Genomic DNA, 26,214 nt, shown 5'->3' on the forward strand with positions numbered 1-26,214 from the left:
TTAGATCACGTGGCTTAGCTTACGAAATGGGGGGGCAATATAATCCGTTTTACAGTTGTTCTGTATACTGTTCGAAATATGTAGCTATAAAAGCATTAACAGTATCAAAATGCAATTCTTTCTAGATATTAAACCACCTGGACCTCCTGTTCTCAAAACGTCAGGTCCGTCAGTTATTATTAATTTCGATGTTCTACCCACATACGTAAGGTAAGTTAAAGGAACAAAAACGTATATTAATGGTATTTTCTTTTTTAAATTACATTTTGTACTTTGGCAGATTGATTTTATCCATTAATCACATTAAATGATTACAAATAATGTACTTTTATGATTTAAGTGGCCACACAAATTTAGATGTTCTTTCAATTTAAATATATGTTAAAGCTCTTGCCATGTAGATTACAAAACTGAAAATTTTGTTTCAATCGGACATTCGGTTCTTGAGATATGGCCTGCATTTGAAGTGTCTTCTTAACTAATAAGACAAGGTGCCCCGCTGGTATCTTGGAGGCATTGTCTTTTTTAAAGACATTTCTTGTTTAAACTACATTTTGTACTTTCTTTTGCAGATTGATTTTATCCATTAATCAAATTAAATGATTACAAATAGTGTACTTTTATGTTTTAAGTGCCCACATGAACAATTATAACGTTCTCACTTACAAACGAGATGCAGCAGTAAACACAGTGACACTGCACACCGACATCGCCTGGCTAATAATTATTTGGTGTAGCAGAGACATTAAAATGAATACACGGGATCGATACACATGAATTGCTATGCACGATTTTGATATCAGACGAAAATCTTCGGATACTGGGTTACAAAATGATGAATATCTCCCGTAAATGAATTTTCTCAAGAAACCAGATGTGGTCTCATACACTTGAAAATACGTGTTGAACAGATATTATAGTCGTTAGCGTGCGCTTTGAAAATTGGCCGTGCGCTTTGAAGTCAAAATTTGACCAAAACTCTCAATTTTATATTGCGTTGGTCCTATATGGACTACAGCGCGCAGCAGGCTATAGCGGCACTCACTCAAGTGGAGAGAGTATAACCATTGACCGCAATGTCGTATACAAGCTTGCTCACAGAGCGAGAAATCAATTACCCCGTCTATACAGTAGCCTTAGTCAAGTCACTTCGCTAATAATATGCATCTCATAAGGTCCGAATAAAATGGTCATAGGTGGCTGTGGATTTAACCTACCATGGCGATTTCTACTATGAAGATATCGGGGCGATGTCACTGTGCACTGTGATGGCGTAAATGGTGTGGATATGATCGAGGAGCAGAAAGGGTAGCAGGATGACGCGACAACGTCATGTTACTTTAACTATATTTCCCTCACATATTCATTGTTTCTTTATAGCAACGTGTTTGTAGCCGTAGAATATGCACCGATTAGGAACAAAAGGCAAAACAGCGATTTGGATGGGACGTTAAATTCGTTCATAGTCGCCAATCTAACACGTAATGATATTGAGGAGGAAATGACGTTCACTCTTGGTGATAACAAGACTTACGGTGGTTACATCAATCATGTTCTTATTGCTGGTGCTACATATACTGTAAGGGTAGCTTATGCTAGCTGTACTCCTGTTGAGGTTAGTGCATAAAAAGAAATTCTGGACTATTGAGTACAAACAAGCCTAGTATTGGCTCAGAGTGTCTTGGGATAGGTCTTGACATTTTGAGAATATCTCATGACTATTTTTTTTAATGATAAAGCCTATATGGCTAGCACGCAGAGCATTAAATATTTTGTCAACAACCTTATACTAAAATGCCTTGTGGTTGTAACGAAAATAAGAGCCTTGTGAAACTGGAAATAACGTATCATTAACCTAACATTTCATTTCAGGAATGCGTGGTAGTATGGTCACCGATATCGATTATAACAGGTCAGAAAAAATAACAATTATATAGAAAATTTTCAGATTTCATCAGACCTGTTTGTCACCAAGATACCGCTAAAAGATGTTTAAAACTTAACAAACAAAATTGTTAAAAGCTATTGAGCTGGATTCATAACTGTCAGGAACATACATATATGCTATATTTGTTTCTTGTTGTTGAGTCGTAATACAAAGAGTCTATTTAGTTATTGGTGACATGATCTGATTCAATCACACCATTTTGACAGTTACGAGCTATCATGAATATGTACTTGATTGTTTTTGTTCCCTATATTTACATGTATCTCAAATTTAAAATTGCCACCTTTGGTCTGATTGGATCAGAGCGTGTTATTTATATTTATTTGTATTTATTTATTTATTTGTATTTATTTATTTATTTATTTATTTATTTATTTATTTATTTATTTATTTATTTATTTATTTATTTATTTATTTCTGTTCTAATAATATATTTATTTCTGTTCTAATAATATAACTGCTTATTCCCTTTGTTTGATTTTTACTAGCTCCTGATTGCACAAATGATCACTGTGGAGAAACACGGAAAGTTACAAATATTGGCGCAGCTGCTATTGTCGGTTCCTTGGGAGCAATTGCAGTTATTGTCATTGTAATCATCATTGTAGCTATCGTTATCTGTCGTAGGTAATAACCATAATGCAATATATCTTTAAACAATAAAAAAAGGAAGATGCTTCCTGGACCCGAGTTGCTTAATTTTTGCAAAAACGTGTTTTTAGCCGTGATTTTGAATGAGCTAAAACGTTTAGTCCTAAAATGCTCGTCTTTTCATATATTTTCAGAAGTCAAACATCTCCTTCAAAAAAGTCACCCACGCCAAATGAAACTTACGATGAAATCGATCCACAAATCGGACAGAAGTCTGGAGTACAGAATAAATCTGGGTTTGCGGTGAATCTCGCAATGGAAGGATTAAAAACACCTAAGCAATATGAAGGCGATGAGTCGTATTATGAAGACGTGAATACTAAGAGAGAATATGATTACCAAGGATTAAATACAGGAGACATGGAAACGGAACACGATTATCAAGGTTTGGGTGAAACAGAAAACAAGAAATATTCGGATTATCAAGGGTTGAGCCAAGAGGGCGTGGGTGAAGAGCATGAATATCAAGGTTTGGGGTAGACAACTGACAACAATCGTAAAAAGATAACCCTTTACGTTAATGTCCCCTGTTTTGAAAGTTTTAAATTCTTTCTTAGACGCGCAAAGAAATTTTACTGTTACTCTTCTAAGAGTGATTTTGAGAAGATTTGTTCTGCAAATTTGTGTAAGATCTGAAACCTTTTTTACCCACGTAGATATTGCTCTACTATATAGTATAAGAATTAGAAAATTAGTATGATTAAGACATTTTATTATCTAATGCAGACTAACTCTATTCATCCGACTACACTTAAGATTTTAATCATGAAAAAAAAAATGTTGTTCACATATTACCAAAGAACAGAATAGGACTTTGATTAGTGGTGCATATGCTATACGTACACTTATGTCACAATTGATGACAAATACAGCCCAATTTAATTGTTACGAGGTGGGCGTAAAACAAAACTTTCATAACACAAATGATTCTCTTCCTTACTGGTGATTAAAAGACTCTAATCCAATTCAACTTTTAATGGTTTAGGCAAATTTTCTTATTTTTAGTTGCAATTCCATACTCAGCATCTCGCTATCAGGTAACATTCAACATTAATAATACTCTTCTAGATGTATCTGATTGTACTTTTTGTGTTTTCATCGTAGGTAATTTTTCTTTTCAATTAGATGTTGCTTTTTACGATTTTATTGAATATTTAATTAGATTTTAGATTTAGATTCACAACATGAATATTTGCAAAGGTACGGAAGCTATCTTTTTAGACCTTAAAAAGGCATTTGATACTGTCAATCATGATAGTCTTAGTATGTATGGAGTAAATGTAGTGCTCTTTCCTGGTTTATTTCTTATCTTCGCGATAAAAATCAAGTTGTAAATATTAATTCTACTCTTACTGATTTCAAATTCATTCATGTCGGTATACCCCAAGGCCCAATATTGGGTCCTTTACTTTATCATTATCATGTGTTAATTCACTTCCTGATTGTATACAAAAATTAGCAATGTACGGTCATGAAACCAATCTCTTGAGCAGTGCATCTGATGCAAAATGGTTCACATTAAATATAAAGAAAACTAAATATATGGTTTTTGGTACAAATAGCAATCGGCAGAACTTTCCAAATATTATGGAGCAAGAGTGGAAAGAGCTGAAGCTTGTTAATATCTAGGTGTTGATTTAGATTAAATTAACTTGGACTCATCATATTAATCATGTTTATTGTATTATCCGTAGAGTTGAATATTATCTGCCTCCCTATTGACTGAATATGCTTGAAAGTGCTCTTTTGATTACGGTAGTATCGTTAGGTCTAATATTATGGATGTTAAGGTCTTATTGTAATAGTATACTCTTCAAAGTTCTCCATAACAGTCTTACTATAATTATCTAAAATGCTGGTATTAAAAACAGTACTCCGGTATTGATGATTCAATGGCAGCTCTTAACTGGACTCAACGTTGACTAAGGTGGAATCTACAGCTGCTTTTGTTAACATTTTGTGCTGAAAATGGATGGCACATATGTATTGGGCTCCTTTTTTTGTTTTAATTACGCGTATTAAGCTCATATTCATGGTACCCATGTACTCTTGTGCCATCTTGGTAGTTAACTTTTGTAAAAAGACTTTTCATTATATGGCATTGTGAAATGGGCTTTCTCGTGATAACCGTGCTCATTTGGATAACTAATTTTAAAGATTTTTTAGCTAATTATTAGTTTACGTTTTAAAATAACATTTAAATGTGGGGTTATATAAAGGTCATGAAAGCATTTAAAAAAAGTCTTATATGAAAAACACTACAAAATGTTATGCAAATTATTCTTCGGCAAACATATTTGTTTTATATTTTGTTAACACTTAAAGGAGTATTTCGTGATCCTAGCATCCTCTTTTTATGACATTTTTCATTACATATCCACGAAAAATGCATATTCCCAAAATTTCAGTTGATTCCGATTTTGCGTTTGCGAGTTATGCATGATTATGTGTATTACACTGCTCCATAGACAATACGTTGTAATTTCGTTCTGGTGCACCAGAACGAAATTCAAATTTCGCGATATCTTTGCTAAACGAATTAATCTGCAAGAAATATTTTGTACATAAACATTATGTAGCCAGAGTATCCCAGTGATATAAAAATCTCAACTTTTTTTGAGAAAAGTGGGGGGGATGAGGCTGTGGATCACGAAATGCCCTTTTAATAATGTTATGTTAGAATGTTTTGCATCATGTTTTACTCTCTAAATGTAAAAGAGTGAAATTTTCACTCCCTGTTGAGAGTGAACTGATTTTCACTCCTTCGGAGTAAAATTGGCTCCTATTCGAGTGACTTCCGTGATTGAGAGAGTAATATAATTCTCTCTAAAAAGATTGATAAGTTTTCACTCAATTAAGAGTGAATTACCACTTTTTTGGAGTGAGAGTCATTTCATTTCTACTCTTTTGAGATTGGGTTTCAGTGTTTTTAAGAGTGAAAAATCACTCTTTTGAGAGTGAAATATTTTCACTCTTTAGAAAGAGTGATCACTCTTCTAGGACTGGTCCCTAGAATCACTCTTTGTCACTCTTTTACATTAAGAGAGTATACCGTTTATATAACCCGACATACATGACAATCCATGTAAACATTTTCGTTAAAACGTTTTGTGTTTTGTATTGTTTAATCAACTTTTATGACTAATTCTATTACCCCACGACCCATTATTCAAAATCGCGCACTGTGATTTGTTGAAACGCGTCACGTGACAGACCATTAATTAGCGATAAAGTGTCAAGGGCAACGGACTTTATGTTCTTCTATTTTCACAGCGCACAGCAGAGCGCACAGCACACCTGCTTATGTAGGGGAGAATGGAATGTCAGGGGTGTGTTATTGTATGTGCATACCTGCTTATAGGGGAGAATGGAATGTTAGGTTGTGTTATTGGAATGTGCATACGCTTTGGCTACGCGTATGCGCTCCACCTTGAGGTAAACAACTTTAAATATTTGGGCAAAACATTTTTCTCTTTAAATCAATCTATTTTGTGGTAATAGAATAGAAATAAAGGGTGCAGCATTATCCTTTACACGCAAATAATGTGTCCTCGGCAGGAAAAACGTTTAAATAATGGGTTCGGCTTCGCCTCACCCATTGTTTATGTTTTTAATGCCTCGGACACATTATTTTCGTGTAAAGGATCATGCATTACCCTTTATTTCTTAAATATATAGTAACAAAACAATCCTTCATTGAATGCAATATTACGTTTCATGTATTATAATAAAAGTCAGAATTAATGAACTAGTTCGCGTCTGATGATCCTGTCAATCAAACTCCACACGTCCCATGACTGGTAGTCATTAGTAGCGCATAAAAAGGAGATTGATTTATCTGGTGCTTTAATCTGAGAAAATGAAGAATTGGCGGAATTGGCGGACGATATCGGTAGTTTTACAATGCTAAAGGCAACTGTTCTATGCAGTATTGACAAGTGCTTTCAGCAAAGTTTCCTATTACTAAGACCAAACTTCTGAGACTTTATTTATGGGTAAACGTGAACAAATAGCCATAGTGCACGCTGTCTTTCCGCTGCGTTCAGAAATTTCGATCTTCACGAAAATCGTAAACAACCATCTCTGAGTTTGATTGACAGGTGACGTCAGGCGCGAAGTAATATTTTTAATTCCGAGTTTTTCCAAGTAAATGGAAAGTGATTTTTAAAATGAAATAAAACAGCTTGTACAATCGCAAACTATATAGTTGGTTCCTTTGTTGCTCTTTATGCGTCTTCTTCAGGTACAGGCTTACCCAGCAAACACAACAATTGTTGTAAACTTTCTAAGCGTGTTATAAACGCGTTTTGGTTATGGTCAATACGTTTTAATAACATTTAAATATAAGGTCATAAAAACGCTTTTAAAACGTTTCATATGAAAAAAACACCCTAACAAAATGTTTAAAATTTTGTCAAATATTATTGTACCATTTTCGCAAAATATTGACTAAACTTGACTTAGCTGCACAGGACGTTGTGACCCATTGCCCTCTGCCGAGGAAGCTTCCTCCATTAGGTTCTGTCCGCTGCTTGTGTCTTTGCTTCTTGCATTTACGCCATGACCCCATTTATTTTTTATGTATTGTTTATAATTTTTATTGTTAGGGACCGTTCACAAACACTTGATGGGGGGGGCTGATGCAAAAATATTTCACCGCGAAATTTTTGTCGCCCCCCGTTTACAGACCTCAAAAATTTCAGACCCCCTTTTTGACATGAAAATTATTGGTCAATCCCATAGAAAAGCATATAAACTCAATTTTCCCAGGAAAATTTGTGGTCTTTTTTTCAGGCCCCCTTAGAAGGTTTTTTGCATCAGGCCCCTCTAATAAGTGTTTGTGAACGGTCCCTTACAGTCTGTATATCGTTGTGAATTCGGCAGAATACGAATACGCAAAATCAATGTTCTGAGTGAACGGCGTTAGAAAATGTTGATACCATTCCATTTGCCCTTCTTGAAATTGAGAACATTTATGATCAATCATTTGAAATGTATATTATCGAAGTAAATGTGCAGTATGGTGGAGGTGATGCGTTTTCCCGATGGTCAAATTGGCGATGAAATTTTCACCATTTTTAAGGGGAGGGGTTGAAAAAATGTCGAAAACGTTGGACGAGCCTTATCAAGAATTTAAAAAATCTTGATAAAAATCCACAACACACACACCCCTACACATAAAACATAGAAAATACAAAACAAATGGAAACAAAAACACATACACAAGTAGCCTATATAGAAAGAAAGGAATAACGAGAAATAACCTACACAGTTGCGCATTTCGCTAGACGCTTGCTTTTGCATCTGAATAGAAAGCAAGTTAGGAAGTGACGTGGTCTTTGGAGAAAACTGATAGTATTTTATTAACAAAACTTCCCTTTGTCAATTATTTGCTTTGGGAGTAGTGTAAAACACACACGGTCTCTTTAATAGCATCGTAGGCCTACTAATAAAAAAAAAATCACAAATCTGGTGAATACAGGCATCATGGAGTCGCTGTTATCGAATTTATTTCTGCTTTATACCATTCTTATGATCGTGCAGTCGAGTACAGGCAAAGGTAAGTGGAGGTTTAGTGACATGTAGTATATGTCTAATATACATGGAACAAAAATAACTATCATTATTTTGTGTTTTGATATTAACTAATAGTTGTTTCACATAAAAACCCAACAACCCCCCCCCCCCCAAAAAAACCAAACAAACAAACAACAACACTAAAAGCTCAATATCAGCTAGTTAAGATAATTTTAGCATCTCAAAAGTAGTTTCTTAAGGAAACGGGTCATATTTGTTATTTTGCATTTTGAGTGTTTCCATTGGCTCACGTGGGATCATGAATTAAAGTAAGTGACTGAATGGTTCTGTAATTATCGTTATTGTGTCAATATTCCCATAGTTTTATGAAATTATTTTAGAACGCACTAAATTAAAATTCCCTTTTGATTTCCTCTGCGACAAATTGATGTACATGCTTCCTAAAAAAGCACAAACAGTTTCTAGATATAAAACACTATATAAAATATCGTGTGTTGAGAGCCGGCTGTTCTTATTCGTTTTTATGGCCAATATGAGTTTCAAATAAAACCATGTGATTCGTGCTTGATTATTATTTTTCTAACATATAAGGCATAATGGTGTGATTGCCGGAGACATCCTTTAAAGCAATAATGTGTGATTTGCATAAAGAATAGATTCCTATTTAAATGTTTGTTTTCACTGATCACATTATCTCTTTTTAATTTCGAGCCAAACAAATGCAGTTAGCATCCTGGACAACCGATTATTTTGTTATGCAAGGCTCACTCAGTCATTTAATGAGGCAATACAAACGATCGAATTTGGTGTTGAAATGAGCTAAATTTTTAGTTACACCTTTTCGATGTAAAATTAATTTTCTCGGCCAAATGAAAAGCAATCATTTTCATTTTTTCAGTAAATGTCAGGATACTGTATTTTTTTTTTCAAATTCCAGTGTTAAACTTAGGCGTGAAATTTAGTCATTTAGTGTAAGATTTTTGATTTTGATAGGCTTAAACTCTGCCCGCGAGCCTTTTTTTTGGATCAACCTTTTAGCTTTTCAAAGTAAGATAGTTCGCTAATGAAGGATTTTTCCCAACTTTCTAACGCACATCACCGTGAGCGATATATCATAGTTTTGTCAGAATTTGCGTTTTCATTTCACCATTTTTACTGCCGGCTGACCATTTTTCAAAATCAACGCGTGAAATCTAAGGCTAATACTAGCATTGTGGATCGATATCACTGGGTTTAATAGGAATACCGGCATGGCTACAGTGTTGCTAGAACTTCGATATAGCAAAGAAATTCCCAGGCCTATAGCGCTCCTACTGATCATGTTTAACCAGAACACTCAATTGGGGATTTGGGCTACCAAATCGCTGGTCGGGCAATTTGCTTTCAATGGAAAATTGACCTGGAACAACAAAGGAAATATCGACTACTTCTGCTGGTTGCTCTCGAGATAAAAGTACTGAGTAAGACATTTTCGGAGCATGAAGGGAAAAAGGGTAAAACAAAAACGGAAATTCTGACAAAACTATAACATATAGACCCACACGATGTGCATTACAGGGTGGGAAATATCTTTCTTTAGCAAACTATATTAGTTTGAGACGCTAAAACATGAATTCCGTAAAAAGCTCGTGGGCGAATTCAAGGCCTATAAAAATCAAAAATATCACACTAAAAGACACAATTTGATGCTTAATTTTAACACCAGGATTTAAAAAAATGTATATCCAAGCACCAAGTTTTTAACTGACATTACTGAAGAAAAAAAAAATTGCTTTATATTTGACCGAGAAAATTAATTTCATAGCAAAAGGTGTATCTCTGAATTGTGCTGATTTTAACATGTATCGATCGACTTTTAGCGCGACTAAGCATTTCTAAAGAATCGGTTGTCCAGGTGGCTGACTGAATGAGGCATAACGAAGAAAATAGCGATTTCAATCCAGCGCCTACAATGCCTGTACTACACTCGCCGATGGTATTAGAGTCATGCGGTAGCATGACCAGCAAGTTTTAAAAAAAACGACTGATAAAGAAGAATAAACAGATGCACCGCAAGACTATATTTACACGGAACAAAACGCTATTGTTCTATGATATTTTTCGCTGGGTACAAAATATATCTAAAACCATGCTAAATCTTATTTTCTGTCCATAGTGTCATATTTTAATACCTCATTATTTCAAAAAGTTACACCAATCTTACAGTCAATGCGATTGTTTGATAATAAACAAACATTCTTGCTTTATTTCACGCGGTATTTCACAGCCAAAATTAGTGGCAAATCATAGCTAATCATACTGATATCCACAATCTTTCGACACTGCTGCAGCCATACATGGCTGTCACTGTCGCACCACTTTTTCAGATTCACTTTCAAATATACCCTAGCATTTTCCTGGATACCCTACATACAAATTCTGGGTCCCATTCGCCAACAAATCAAGTTTTTCACAATTCTTTTATTCTTTCCGGACCACAGCATACATTCATATTAATAAATACTCCACTTTCACACCTCGTTATATCGGGACGTCCCTGTGGCGAAGTGGTTAAGGCCGTGGACTTCTAATCCATGTATGATTTTTTGCTCAAGTTCGAAACTTCTCACCACTTTTTTTTTATGTTTTATTAACCAATTTATTGTCATAAATCAAGAATAACACCATTTCGAACATCCATTGCTATTGTGATATTATATATTTTTTTCATCAAACAAACATGTTTGATTTTTTATTCACATTTAGACCTAGGCCTAGGGCCTACTTTCACCATCCAGATGCTTTCACCATGCCTGACTATCATGACATCTTCGTCATTTAAAACCCATTTATCAGTGTCTCTGTTCACAGCTCTGACTGAAATTATATTTGGAATAAATATTATAAATTGTCACAAATTAATAATCACAAACCGCGAAAGATCGCAAACAACTGCCGCTGAATATTGATATTGAGAACCACAAACCGCGAAATTTGGATATCCAACTAGATCGCCCCGTAAGGCCTCGTATCCATAGGCTGTTCCCTTGTGGCATGTGCCGTTGTTCCGTGTTTACTTTTTTCCCATGTGACCTGCCACACAGACAACGAACCTTTGTTTTGCTTAGTGGCCGTATCCATAGGTTGTCTGTGTGGCAGGTCACATGGGAAAAAGTAAACACGGAACAAGGGCACACGCCACAAGGGAACAGCCTATGGATACGAGGCCTACGGCTACAAAGAATCACACACCACGGAATATGGATATCCAACAAGTTTAAATTATAAATTAAGCTCCGGAGGGCAGGGCTTGAAGGGAAATTAAAATCACAAACCGCGGAAGATCGCCTACAACCGCCGCTTAATAGGGATATCCAACTAGATTGCCCTGCAGGGCTACAAAGAACCACAAACCGCGAAATTTGGATATCCAACCAGATTTCTCGCAGGCCTATCTATTATAAAGAACCACAAACCCGCGAAATATGGATATCTAACAAATTAAGACTTCAAACCGCGAAAGATCGGCAACAACTGCCGCTCAATATTGATATCCAACTATATTGCCCCGCAGGGCTATAAAGAACCACAAATCGCGAAATTTGGATATGCAACTAGATTTCCCCACAGGGCTACAAAGAACAACAAACCAAGAAATATGGATATCCAACAAGCTTAAACTATAAATTAGCTCCCGATAGATGGCAAGGCTTGATGAAAACCACAAACCACGAAAGATCGCCGACAACCGCCACTTAATAGGAATATCCAACTAGGTTGCCCCGAAAGGCTACAAAGAACCAAAAACCGCGAAATTCGGATAGCCAAGTATATTGCCCCGCAGGGCTAAAAAGAACCACAAACATTAAAACACGATTATCTTGCCTAGTCAGGGCATTTAGACGCTTATGCGCATTTACCAGTTCCGACTTGAAGTAGGCCTAAATCGGACTTACTCTCTGTGTCTCTCTGGCATTGTCAACATTGGGTGTGTGTTGTTCATATTTACATTTTCTTTACATAATTATTTACGTTGCCTTGAATAATTAAAGTATATTAAAATGTATATTGATCATTGTGTATGCCTCATTACATTACAGTCACGCGTGACGATCAAGTTTTAAACGACTGATAAAGTTTTGTTTAATTTTTTATTGTCATGAATCAAGAATAGCAACTTCAAACATCTGTTTTTCGTTTTATTAGTTTTATGGAGCACTTCGTAACCTGATGACTTTCCAAGCTTGGAGCTGCTTGGCTACATTCATAAAAAAAAAGAAATCTACCAAAAAACGTTGACAACGTAAAGAAATCAGCAAGTTTAAAAAACCCACCTCGGCTCACTTTTTGAAACTTGGTCCCATTTTGAATACCAACAGCAAATCAGTGTTTTTATTTTATTTCAACAGAATATAGCGTTTCCAACAAGATTACAAGCCTACTTGTTATTCGTTTAATTCAATCATTAATCATGATTATTATAAAACAAAACACAATAGGATATTGGCTTACCATGCAAGAACAAGATAATAACCTTTCAGGTCGTTCCAGAAAGCTTACAAATTAATATCGCATCTGCACATTAAAGATACATAACACTTCTGGAAATGTTTTAGATTTATATAAATATGATAAAGTTTAAATCAGTACCTTTTACAAATGGGACCAAGTTTCAAAAAGTGAGCCGAGGTGGGTTTTTTAAACTTGCTGATTTCTTTACGTTGTCAACGTTTTTTTGGTATTATAATACTGCACGGAGCATCGCGCTCGACGTCTGTACGCATAAGCTGACATCCACGGGACATGTTAGCAAGCACTCGATCGATGAACTCTGAATAAAACCGAGTCTCCCCGGTTTTAATATAAAAAGTTAAACTTTACTGTTATTAAAGCACTTCAGGCTTAGTCTTTTAAGCTGTATTTTAGTACACCACTGGGCATTATTATTATGCAAAAAGTAGAAATCCGAGTAAAATTGAGGGCGTCGCCGTGAAGCAAATCACACATCAGGCGGTGATGGAAGCGATATCGCCAATTTTGAGGTCGCCATTGGATTAACACATAATCATGAAATCTTCACAAACAATTCTAAATTTGTTATGTGGTGTCAAAGCAAAATTATCTTACTCTAAAACCATCGGGGTTCTACAAAGTACCCCACTGCAAGTATGTTAATTTTCCATTTGTAATTGCTAACCGTGTATTTTGAATGGGGCTGTCAGCCCTGTATCTTCGCCAGCCTCGTACGTCACGTGCTGCGCTTCCTATGCCGCCTGTCACACATTATGGCTTTAAATGTGCTGCATGTTTACAATATTAAATCAATAGTTTTCAATAATTGGGATAAAGTTGTGAATATTAAATTTTCTACAACTTTTATTTATGACAGATGAAGCAGATTGTCGACTAGATGATCAACATGAAGGTAAAAACTGATATTTTCATATATTGAAGGTTACAGACTCAAGTTGCATTTTAGACAAAAAATTTTTCACAAAAGTGAAACAAGCCAATTGAGCGCAACTCTATATAATTATTCTCTTATTTTTAATTTTAGGCAATTTGGACTAAATTGGTAAAAAAATGGGGAAAAGTTGCATGCCAGAACATACATTTTATTCTGGGTTTGATTATCACAGAAGTCATAGTTCAAATCCGCTGGTCTCACTGAAATGTGACGATTGACTATTTTCATATAAATATCCAAAATACAAAGCAAAACTATTAGTTCACAAAATTGTGCATGCAATACGAAAAACAATTTGTTTAAGGTTCTTAGTTATCTCAAGCTATTTTTAAAAAATTTAATTATGTTTGCAAACACACCCACACCTCTGACTCCCCACATACCACCTACCACTCATCCCCACAAGCAATCCCCACCACCGCCTGAACCCAACCCGTACACACCAATCCCACCCACGTGTCGACCCCGATATTATTTTATCACATTTTATTCCCTATTATAGGCATTGATCTGATCACGGGTATCGATGTTGGCCGTAACCAATCCAATCTTCATTTTGAATGGAAACCTTCGTCCAACATGTCCAATGGAATCATACAGTATCGAGTAGGATACAAGATAAAACGTCCACGTAAATCAATTGTTCAATATAATTGGTCCCCTTGGTCTGATAAATCAGAGATCAATATAAATGTGACTCGATTTGATAAGAGTACATTACTGGAAGTTGCACTTACAATAAAAGCTAAGAAAATGGAAGAAGGTAACCGCAGAATCAGACGGACTGAGGCTAGATACTCCTTTGCTGTAGGGGAATCTAAGGGTAAGAGCTCTATTTTTCATGGATAACCAGTGATAACATGATGCAAATAATATATACGAAGTTGTAAATTGGCTGGTAAATTGGCTCCACATTTCCCTCAGTTCATTTATCAGTGATACTGTCTAACCCGGGCTTTGATCCGCCTTCACCAAATTCTTTACGGGAAATAAAGACACATAGGCCATTGTCATGGACCACGGTTTTTACACGGTTTTTGAAAGGCAATCAATCCACAAAGGCACGAAAAGTGTTGCGTCAAAAACTAGGAATTATCGTCAAATTTTTTAAATTTTGTCGGTTTCCATTGTTAAAATTTCCGGCATTTTGACAGAATCCCGAAAATTTTTACGTTATCAAATTTCCGGAATGAAAATTATTCATATTTACTGACAGCAATCGTGGTTTTTAGTGAAACCATGCGGGAATTCTTCCTACTCGTGTGTGTTACCAAACTTACCTATCTACCAAAGGAGTTGCATTTTCGGACTTCGAGGGCTGTTCCGTAATTGCTCATAACATTTATATTATATCGCGAATTTAAAAAATACTGTGCAAAGATGGGTCAGCGAGCCCTAAACCACAGATGTCTTTTGCAAAACAGTTTTAAAATTAAATTACGAATAGTTTGCACCAACTAGGAGCTTGAACTTGTCAACCCTGTTACCTAGATAATAAAACATCCATGATTATGGCAAACCTATATTGGAGTACTTGTACATGACTATTTTCGCCAAATTTGACTCATAAATGTATATGATGTAATTGTTGTTGTAAGTACTTTTGTATGGCGTAATCAGGTTAATCTCGCCAAAGATATCGAGGACTAAATTCACTAGATTTTTCAAAGACCACGAGCCTAGTGGTTTGCTATACACTTGGATATCTTAATATCTCGAGTTTGAATCCCAGTTTCGCCTATTTTAGATTTTTTTCCTGACGCGATCCGAGTTCGTTCTTTTCTGCATGCTGTTTCTGTTATAAACAACGCCCTTCTGGAATCAAACATCTGAAAAACCATTTACTAACCTTAACGCGGCTGTGTACTCTAGACATTGTTTCTTACGCGAAATTGAGTTTTCTTGATAAGTTTGTACTTTGCTTTTTCTTTTTTTTTTATAAATACAAGGAATGAAAATCCAGATTTGTAAACTCCAACTGCAATATTTTAAGGATTTTATTTCACTATTCCACTCGTGTTTGAAATTGAAAAGGAAAGAAAATCTTTGTTGTACCAGCCATAGACATACCACCTAGACCTGTAACTGCCCATCCCTAACCATGGCAGTAGGTGAAGCCACGTATCCAAGGTGATTTTGGTCGGGTGGTCGGACGCGGAGAAATAAGCGTTCATGTCTGGAACGAAAAACGCGATCGTTTGCGTGATTGCTGCGCCGTTATCACCCGCGTCAAATGTAACATGTTCTGTAGACGCGAACATGTCTGCTTGTTTGCGTCCGGGTTGCGTCCTTGTCAAAATCGTTGCTAAGCAGTGTTGACTTCACTACGCGAACCAAAGTCATAGGTCTAGGTACTTGTTTGTCTGGGGTACCAGCAGGGTACACGCGCGCAACAACGCATCGCGTTGCGTATCGCGCAATTTGTTAACGCACAAATACGCTACGCATACGCGACGCTTATCTGCATGCGCGGCGCATCTTATGGAAACACCACGGAAGCACTGATTTCACAAAAGCCTAGTGGTCAAATGGCTGATGTGGGTTTTTTCAAGTGGCGATTTAAATATCAAGTTGTGAATGGATTTCGCTCTAACTTCTCAAGGGGCCGTGGGTTTACCCGATGTTCATGTTATGTAAGGTAGAAAAACTTCACCGGCCATTATTTCAATGTTCATTTTCTCGGCGATTTAGGTAGACGATAACTCAAAAGCAAATATGATCATCGTAAGAAGCATGATCCACGCAAGAAACGGTTTTCCCATTTTTGTTTATATTTTGGTCTATTTCCGATTTTAGGCATCATTTTGTGCAAATAGGCGTTTGTGAATTTTAAAAAGTTCATTTTGATGCCTTATATGGTCAATATCTCAAAAAATAAGGCAAATATCAAAAAACTGAAAAAAAAAAGTTTTTGGAATGGGGCCTCAAGATTGAGATAAAAACAAAATAAAATATTTTGGAAAGAGTGTTTTTTTGTTATGATTTTCTACGAAATCTATATTTATATTAAGATTCATTGATGTACTTGTATACTTTTATATGTCTTGCGCGAATAATTACAAAGTTATTGCACTTTTACTACATGCATGTCTGAGAGTACACAGCTACCTTAAGTGCCAGTTATTAGTTGTACACTCGAGTACTTTAGCATGTCATATTGGAAACTCTAAGTCTGGGCGATGTGGTACACCGATTAGCCTAGGATTTACACTTATACACATAATTGAAAACATGTTTTGGCTTGCTTGTAAAATTCAAAGTTTTGTATTTTACAGCTGTTGTTGCCATAAGCGACCTTCAAACTACAGTATCTGAACACAAAGGAGATGTTCATTTGTCATGGTGTCAACCATTGGAAAAAGTTGAAGACATCATCGAATACGCTGTCAAGGTGAAACTGATGGATGAAGGTCAATGTGGGACTACCAATGCCAAACAAACTCAAGAAAAAGAACTTCGCAAGGCAATCAATGGGACTGACTTGCCTGCCGTTTTGTCTACTTTTGACTGGTATGCCTATTCCAAATACAGGTTCATTGTAACGGCAAATACCGCAGATGAAAGCGCAACTTTGTATATCGATACTATAACACCCGAAAGAGGTAAGTGATAAGAATGAGATTTGGGGATTTTTGGGATTCTTCATCACATCAAAAAATCACAAGACCTCACCCTCAAGCTAAATTTGAAAGTACACCGTTACTGTAAGTCATATTTTACAACCCCTAAATGTGGGGGAGGGGGCACTCGAATATGAAAGTGACGTGCCTGTGGATACCGGAGTACGACACTACGGATCTATCGGTGGGATTTTTCGTCCAAAAATGAGGGTCATTCGGTGTGGGCTCCAAGAATAGGGTGTCATTATGTGTGGAAACGCTAATAATTGGATGTCATTGATCATGTTGATCGTGAAAAATAACTTTCTGGGCCAAAATGTGCAACATTTTACGAAAATGTGCTATTTGAAGCTAAAATTGCTACAAAAGTGTCAAAATTGTTCAACCCAAATTTGCACATTTGGCGTAAATTTCTAAATTAAAAAAGGGGTGTCATTGGGTGTATGATGAAAAAATTGGCAGATTTAAGGGTATCTGATTATAACACAATGGAGTTTAGGTTTCTTGTTTTAATTATTTTATGATGTATGTTGCTTTGAAGAACCAGAATCCAAGCCACAACATGTCAAACTCTCTGACGCAACAGATACGAGTTTGTCATTCTCCTGGGATGTTCTGCCTTGTGAAGGAAGGCGTGGCAATATCATTCGTTATGAATATGTGATTCAAGTAATGCAGGATTCTGGACAGTATAAAGAATTCTCTGTTGGTGATATTAATGTACATACTTGCCTAGTTACTATCGGCAATCTGACATGTGGGAGAGATTACAGATTTAAGGTTGCAGGGACAAATAGTGCAGGGACAGGCCCATATGCAAAACTGGATGCAACTACGTTAACCAGACGTAAGTGAATATTTTTTTTGTTAATATTCATAATTTATTTTGATTTTTATAATTGAAATATTTTATAAAAACTAACCAGCGATGTCTTCCCATGTGAAAAAAAATATTATATCCTATAATGATCAACACAACTATAATTACAAATACAAACATTTTAGTGAGTCCGATTATTCAGAATGGAAGTCATGAAATTCAAATCACCACAACATGTCTCTGAAACTGCCATTTAAGCGTATATTCCCCAAGTGTTGGCATTCTGTGAAAAATTAAAAAAGTAAAATACTTCAGGGACATAGTGATATTATGTGTTTGCGCAAATGTTTGTTATTCATTTTTGTTGTTTTTATATTTGTATTTTTAATAGCACCCGATGCTGTTCAATCTCTGAGTGCGTATGCAACCACCCCATATGAATGCTACGTTACGTGGCAAATGCCTGCTGATATTGGTTGTCCCGAGGGAATTCTGACATACGATGTGAGATATGAGATCAATGGCTCGAATTCATGTGGGGACGAAGACTATCCGTCAGTTAATGAGACGATAACAGGAATTCGAAATACATCTGTTATCATCCGTGGTTTTCAGCCTTTCCCAGTGTACGTTGTGTTCGTAATGGCAAGGAATGGGGAAGTTATTGGACAACCTGAAATGAAGACTTTACTGACTAACAAATCAGGTAATAAGCTTGCTTGTTCTTTCTCCTTATTCTGTCTCCCATTCATTCCATCTGTGTTTCATTCTTTCTTTCTTCCTTTCTTTCTTTCTTTCTTTCTTTCTTTCTTTCTTTCTTTCTTTCTTTCTTTCTTTCTTTCTTTCTTTCTTTCTTTCTTTCTTTCTTTTTCTTTCTTTCTTTCTTTCTTTCTTTTCTCTCTCTTTCTTTCTTTCTTTCTTTCTTCCTTCCTTCCTTCCTTCCTTCCTTCCTTTCTTTCTTTCTTTCTTTCTTTCTTTCTTTCTTTCTTTCTTTCTTTCTTTTTCTTTCTTTCTTTCTTTCTTTCTTTCTTTCTTTTTTTTCTTTCTTTCTTTCTTTCTTTCTTTCTTTCTTTCTTTCTTTCTTTCTTTCTTTCTTTCTTTCTTTTTTGTAAATATCCAATGCTCATTTTTGAATTTCACTTTATTACATTTAGAGAATAATGAATGTTTTACCGTAATTAAAGCAGCCCAAGAGCTAGCCTTGGTAGACTGCAAGTACTGCTGTCTCATATATGATATGTGTACATGGGGCCTGAAGGTTAATGTCATGACCTTGGAGAGCAGCATAGATATTCACATTAATTTGCTCAAATACAGCTGCATGTCTTGTTATCTTTATGATTATTATTAATGATGAGGATCTATTTAGTACTCTCTCAAAGTACAAATCTGTTCTTTGATATCCTTTTTTACCTCCCCCTGTATAAAACAAAAAGCAAGACACAATCGTGCAAAGAACATAAACATAAATCTGTATTTTTTCTAACAGCACCAGGTACAGTAAGAGAACTTCGTGTTAATGCACTTTCACCAAGTGATTTGAACATAAAATGGAAAGCACCATCTTATCAAGGCTGCCCAGGAGAGCGTATCACCTATGATGTGAAGTATTATGTAATCGACAAAGCTCCTTGTGCAAAAGCAGAGTCTTCTAAGGCAAACAACGGAACATTTACAGGAAAATTGGTTACGAACGTCACTATAAGTGGTCTATATCCAAACTCTACGTATGCTGTTATAGTGACGGCGAAAACAGATGTTACAGGAAAGTCTGTTATGAAAAATGGGTCTACCTTCACATCTGGTATGTTATAAAAAGTTTATTTGTTTAAATGGTCGCTCCATGAGGTGAAACCCTTGGGTCCTAAAGGGAACAGGTTCAAACCAAAATATTCAAGCCAAGCTAAGCATACTGACCTATGTGGACAGAAAAGAGAGAAACATATTTGAAGATTACTTGTTATTAAAAGCAAAACACAAGCACGCAAAGAACATACGTAAAACATAAATATATATTATTTTCTAACAGCACCCGGTACAGTAAGAAGACTTTGTGTTAATGCACTTTCACCGAGTGATTTGAACATAAAATGGAATGCACCATCTTACCAAGGCTGCCCAGGAGAGCGTATCGCCTATGATGTGCAGTATTATGTTATCGACAAAGCTCCTTGTGCAAAAGCAGAGTCTTCTGAGGCAAACAACGGAACATTTACAGGAATACTGGACAAGAACGTCACTATAAGTGGTCTATATCCAAACTCTACGTATGCTGTAATAGTGATGGCGAAAACAGATGTTACAGGAAAGTCTGCTATGATAAACGGATCTACCTTCATTTCTGGTATGTTAAAAAAGTTTGTTTAAACAGTCGCTCCATGAGGTGACCCGCTTGGGTGTTGATGAGACAAGACTTAATTTAATATTAAAGCCAGACTTATGTGGAAAGAAAAGAGAAAAACATATTTGAGAATGTCTTGTTATTAAAAGCAATTCACAAGCACGCAAAGAACTTACTCGTAAAACATAAATATGTATTATTTTCTAACAGCACCAGATGCGGTAAGGGAAATTCGTGTTAATGCACTTTCCACAAGTGATCTGAAGATTACATGGACAGCGCCGTCTCATAAAGGCTGTCCTATAGAGCGTATCACCTATGATGTGAAGTATTATGTCATCGACAAAGCTTCTTGTGCAAAGGCAGAGTCTTCTGAAGCAAGCAATGGAACATTGAGAGGAATACTGGACAAGAACGTCACTATAAGAGGTCTATATCAAAATTCGACGTATGCTATAATAGTGATGGCGAAAACAGATGTCACAGGAAAGTCTGTCATGAGAAACGGATCTACCTTTGCTTCTGGTATGTTAAAACAGTGTGTTTGTTTAAACGGTTGCTCCATGAGGTGACACGCTTGGGTCCTGATGAGACCAGGCTTATATATAACTAAATATTTAAGCCAGGCTAAGCGACACATACGGTGACGATTAAGAAAAGAAGGCCACTCCCAACAAATCAAGTGAACAATGTATTATCAGCCTTTGGGTCAAGAGAAAGAAAATTCGTAATCCAATCAGGGATATGATCCAATCTCAATACCTCGGAATGGGCTTTTCCAGAAAATAAGTGCACACCCCCTATAGAGGAGTAACTTTTCAATCAAAGAAAGGTCGGGATTTCTAAGTCTTCTTTCTTAAAACGATTGGTTGCCAATGTCACTTGAAAAAGCCTGGAAATCCAATTAAATGAAGGAAAAATCACGGAATGTCCCAAATGAGCTCTCAAGTTGAGGATTTCTGACTTTGAACTATTTTTCTGCTGGAATTTTTCGCCTTTTGACACTTTTAAAAGTCTGGATTTACAAAAATCGCGACTGGACAAAAAGTGTGCATTTATTTTCTGGAATAGCCCAATAAGTCCATTGAGGCTTCATTTAAGGGGGCCGAATGCAATTGTTGGGCGGTCGAACCCATTAAAACAAGTCAGGCATTCATGACATAAATATCTGTATTGATCTTCTTGCTTTACCGCTGCAGTTTTCAATCATTTTCTTGACAGCTTTAGCTTCCACCGTTTGTCTTAAGCACAATAAGGGCAATTATAACTCAGTGAATCAGTTACTAACTTGTTCATGTGTTCAATCCAGCTTTCCAGAATGTTACCTTCGTCTGAGGCAATTAGTCTTAAAATATGTGTCATGCTAGAAGCATTTTGGTTTTTTATTATTTATATGATAGTTTTCCAATTGAACGTTGGTAACAAGGGACTTATTTGTATGTAGTGTGAGGCTCATGAGTTCTATGGAATTCTCAATTTGAGCGATTTGGAAATGATACTTTACCCCCGGACTTGACCGCTCAATAGTTAAAAGTAGGAGATGAAGCATGCCTGGTTACTAAAGTAATTCTACAGAGTTCAACAAGACATCAGGAGACTTTTGGGACACTTTGTATTTACACGGTATAAAACGTGTAAATTTAAATTTAAATTTCATGGCCAATTACCGTTGAATAATTATTATTATGAAGTGGGTAATGAATCCGTTGTCATCCGTTAACTGATGAATATAATTTTAACGAGAGGATCACATTCCTAGGACACTTTAATTTGTGTTTCATTATCTTCGTTTTCCTCTCGTCATTTATTGCGTTCATTTATTTCCTTTCTTAAGGACCCAGTGTTGTTGAAATGCTGCAAGGTATACCTTTCAGCTCCGGTATTTCATTAACATGGCATCCACCGTATGACCAAGGTTGTCCTTTCCGAAGCATGTGGTACAAAGTAAGCCATAGATTAGTCAGCAGAGGAACATGTGGGTGGAAGACACATCTTCAAAAGAAACTGGATGGATTTCAGGTCATGATTACAATATCACGAATTTGTTTCCTTACTCAACATATATCGTGGTAATTTGGAGTCACAATTACGTATTAGTTGGAGACCCCGAGGAGAAAAGAATTACAACAGCTCAATCGGGTGAGAATGAAACCTAACGATATTTCCGATTTCATTTAATATTAAAGTTTAAGTAATGATGCTTTTAAGCTTAAAAGCTGGATGCCAACAGGTACAGTTTGAAGACATGGCGATCATCATCATAATTTGATGTTGATGCTTCCGCTGCTGCAAATGATAGTTAATAAAAAATGAATAATAATTAATAAGGAACCAGGAAAAATGCTATTTTCCGAACTTTCATGTTAAACAAATTCTCAGCTTTGAGAAATTATTGAAAATATCAAATTAAGATTTAATTTAAATTTGGTCAACCAGACATACCTATTTTTGACGGACGAACCGACGTTGCGACTGAAACCTTCAGTCTTCTGCTGGGATGGGTTGTAATGCAAACGACCTTGTGTACCGGACACCTCCGGTATAGATGACAATCGGCGAGGAATGTCCTTTATGATTCTGTCCCAGCCGAGTGAAAGTTTGGCCCGGACGCCTCCTCCGCGGTTGGAACAGAATCATAAAGGACAATCCTCACCGATTGTCATCTATACCGGAACTGTCCGGTACTAGTGCAGTGGTCTTCTCACTCGCTTCTCACCACTGTGACCCGGGTTCAATTCCCCGCGGTGCCACATGTGAGTTTGGTTGCCGATCCATGCTCGTCCTCGCAGGTTTTTCTCCGGGTGCTCTGGTTTTCCTCCTGCTTCTAAAATCGGACCTCTTCCCATATGCCTGTCCCATCATATCTGGAGGCATCCCTTGAATTAAGTAGCCTCTGAGCACTATTGGATTTAGTCTGGCCGAATGTTATAAATAAATACTGAAGGTCTTTTGCATCACAATCCAGCTGAAGACTGAAGGTTTCAGTCGCTACGTCGGTTCGTCCGTCAAAAATAGGTATTTCTGGTTGACCAGATTTAAATTAAATCTTAATTTCAACATACCCAGATGAATGAAAGTCTGCACAGTTTTATTGAAATTATCATGACTAATTGTGTGTTATACATTGCACATTACATATAGAGCCAGAAGGGCCGCCACATGAAGTAAGTTTAGTTTTAGCATCTTCGACATCACGATCTTTACAATTTCAATGGAATCAGCCTTCTTGTAACGAAACAAATGGCATTATTAATAATTATACCTACCGGTTAACAAATAGTAGAACAGCAGAGCAAACGGGTACCACAGTTGAAACATCTTATAACTTCACTGACTTGATACCCTACGTCAACTATACTTTTGCTGTTGCTGCAAGTACTATCGTTGGTATGGGTCCTTACAGCGATGACGTGGTTGGTATGACAAAAGAAGATAGTAAGTATGATTTGGAAAGACATATCTGTGAAATAAATAAATTGTGTTTTTGAAATTTTGTAACTTGATGGTATTCATGGTATTAATGCATTTGTTTAATTCATGTTTTCAATTTGATCATTCCGAACTTCTTTAACCTGACATCACCAGTGTGTCCCGGAAGCGTGTTTATTTATGCAAGCACAATGGGCCGCAATACGCTAACACTAACCCCCAACACTAAACCCTAATCCTATACCATTCCCCTAGCCCTAGCCCAAGCCCTAACGGTTAGTGGTATTGCGGCCCATCACGATTGCAGAAAGAAATTAAGTGTCCTGAAACCTGTGTATTTCGTATTTGTCAAATTTGCTGTAAACTTGTATTACGTATGAATACAAACCCCTGAAGTTTTATTCTTTGTGTATTTTTTTAAATTACAATAACAGAGCCACCGCCACCTATAAACCTGCTTGTGTTAGACAAATATACCACTAACACATCCATAACAGTGACGTGGAATGAACCAGAGCCTCCCCACGGTATTATAGACAGATACCTTGTCAGATACTGGAAAAATGGCGGCAATTCATCAACCGTTATCGCGACAAGTACAATGGCTACAATACACAATCTTCAGCCATATGCAAATTATTCGTTCAAGGTATGAATTCCTTAGTTCTTTTGACTAATTTCTAATTGAGTCAAACAACCATACTGCAAACATCCAATCAAAAAACAAACACATTAGATTGCACCGTTTCAAATGAACACAATTTTTACGTTGTGGACCTTATGTAAAATCTTTTAAGCTAGACATATCGCAAATATAGTGGTAAGTCTTTCGCTCATTATAAAAGACTGTTTCTTTATCATTTGTGCATTTGGGATATATCCAGGTTCGAGCATTTACTGGAGCTGGAAAGGGACCCCTGAGCGTTGCTACTTCCGCCAAGACAAAGGAAGGAAGTAAGTTCTTCATCGTATCATAAATGAGAACATTTTAGTTATTATTATTTTATCTATTTTGAAAGTATGAAACTAAAATATTATAAATGTGTTTGCTGCGCCCTTTTAAAATTATTCGTTAATGTTGAGACTCAAAAACAAGCATATTAATAGAAATATTTGATTGTGAACAAGTATACCATCACCACCATCACCACCACCACCACCACCACCACCACCACCACCACCACCACCACCACCACCACCACCACCACCACCACCACCACCACCACCACCACCACCACCACCACCACCATCACCACCACCACCACCACCACCACCATCACCACCACCACCACCTCCATCACCACCACTAATTAAACTATTATTTTTTTTCAAATAATTTTCTCAGGACCGTTGGCTCCATCGAATTTAAAAATGGTGAACAGTACTAACACGTCAATAACAATAACATGGACTAAACCATACCCAACTCTAGGAGTCGAGAAACATTATCAGATTATGATTTGGAATAAAGAGGATAGACTTACAATCAATATGAAGGATTCAAATGAGACCAGAATAGAAAATGTCACCGAAGCTGTGTTGGAAGGATTGCAAGCAAACCGCGACTACTACGTGAAAGTAAGATATAAAACATCCAGAGGTTTATCATTTACAGCCCATCTTCTTCATCATTATTATTTTTACAGAAGGTACGTCGACGACATTGTTGGAGTCATGAATGGACCTCGTGAATCTCTGGAGGAATTTATTCAATATATGTGCTCCTTTCCTACATCCCTCAAATCCACCTGGACAATATCAGATACTTCCGTCAATTTCTTGGATCTCACCATTAGCATCAACTCTGACAAGCTTGCTACCACGGTTTATTACAAGCCCACAGACTCGCACATCTTTCTTTTGTATTCTTCCAGCCACCTCAACAAATGCAAGCAATCCATTCCTTACGCCCTGTTCAGACGCCGTCGCCGCATAAGCAGTAATGACAGTGACTTTGCGAACAAACTAAAAGCGCAGCTACCCTCCCAACATCATCTGCAGAACGCATTAGCCAAACAGATAGAGACACAGCACTAGAACCATCTGCTTCTAAAGAAGATAATATGGACAGAATCCCTCTGGTCATGAACTATCATCCTAGCAATATTCCCATCCGGCACACCATCTTCAGAAACTTCAACATTCTGCAAACCCATTCCAGCACCAAAGACATCTTCAGCAAACCTCCCATTACGGCATACCGTCGCGAACGCAACATCAGATATCATGTGGTTCATACCTCAGACCTTCAACCCACACCTGACACCAATCCTAGTAAGAGACTACGATGTAAGTGCTGCACCTATGTACTTCAGGTCCCTCATGTCACAGGACCTAACGTCGTCAAAAACCACATCACCTCCAGATTCACCTGCACAACTTTAAAATTTGATTAATGCCATTATTTGCAAACCATGCCAC

At 36.7% G+C, this 26,214-nt stretch overlaps 3 protein-coding genes across 3 annotated transcripts in view; all 3 read left to right on the top strand.

The window, feature by feature from the left end:
- The window catches only part of LOC140161605 (phosphatidylinositol phosphatase PTPRQ-like), a 45,449-nt gene that overhangs the window by 9,658 nt on the left and 9,577 nt on the right, over positions 1 to 26,214 (top strand). Inside the window, exons 8-9 of the mRNA XM_072184929.1 lie at positions 24,678 to 24,747; positions 25,139 to 25,371. Of these exons, the coding sequence (XP_072041030.1) occupies positions 24,678 to 24,747; positions 25,139 to 25,371 (303 nt within the window). The remainder of the gene's footprint in view (positions 1 to 24,677; positions 24,748 to 25,138; positions 25,372 to 26,214) is intronic.
- Positions 110 to 4,916, top strand: LOC140168249 (uncharacterized). The gene is made up of 5 exons (XM_072191588.1): positions 110 to 210; positions 1,381 to 1,615; positions 1,873 to 1,912; positions 2,437 to 2,575; positions 2,734 to 4,916. The coding sequence occupies exons 1-5, from the start codon at positions 110 to 112 to the stop codon at positions 3,077 to 3,079; spliced, it is 861 nt and encodes a 286-aa protein (XP_072047689.1). The 3' UTR covers positions 3,080 to 4,916.
- Positions 17,133 to 19,838, top strand: LOC140168258 (ephrin type-A receptor 3-like). Its single transcript, XM_072191596.1, has 4 exons — positions 17,133 to 17,185; positions 17,745 to 18,050; positions 18,415 to 18,729; positions 19,513 to 19,838. The coding sequence occupies exons 2-4, from the start codon at positions 17,876 to 17,878 to the stop codon at positions 19,836 to 19,838; spliced, it is 816 nt and encodes a 271-aa protein (XP_072047697.1). The 5' UTR covers positions 17,133 to 17,185; positions 17,745 to 17,875.

This window comes from Amphiura filiformis, chromosome 1, assembly GCF_039555335.1.
Source record: "Amphiura filiformis chromosome 1, Afil_fr2py, whole genome shotgun sequence".
NCBI classification, from domain to species: Eukaryota; Metazoa; Echinodermata; class Ophiuroidea; order Amphilepidida; family Amphiuridae; genus Amphiura; species Amphiura filiformis.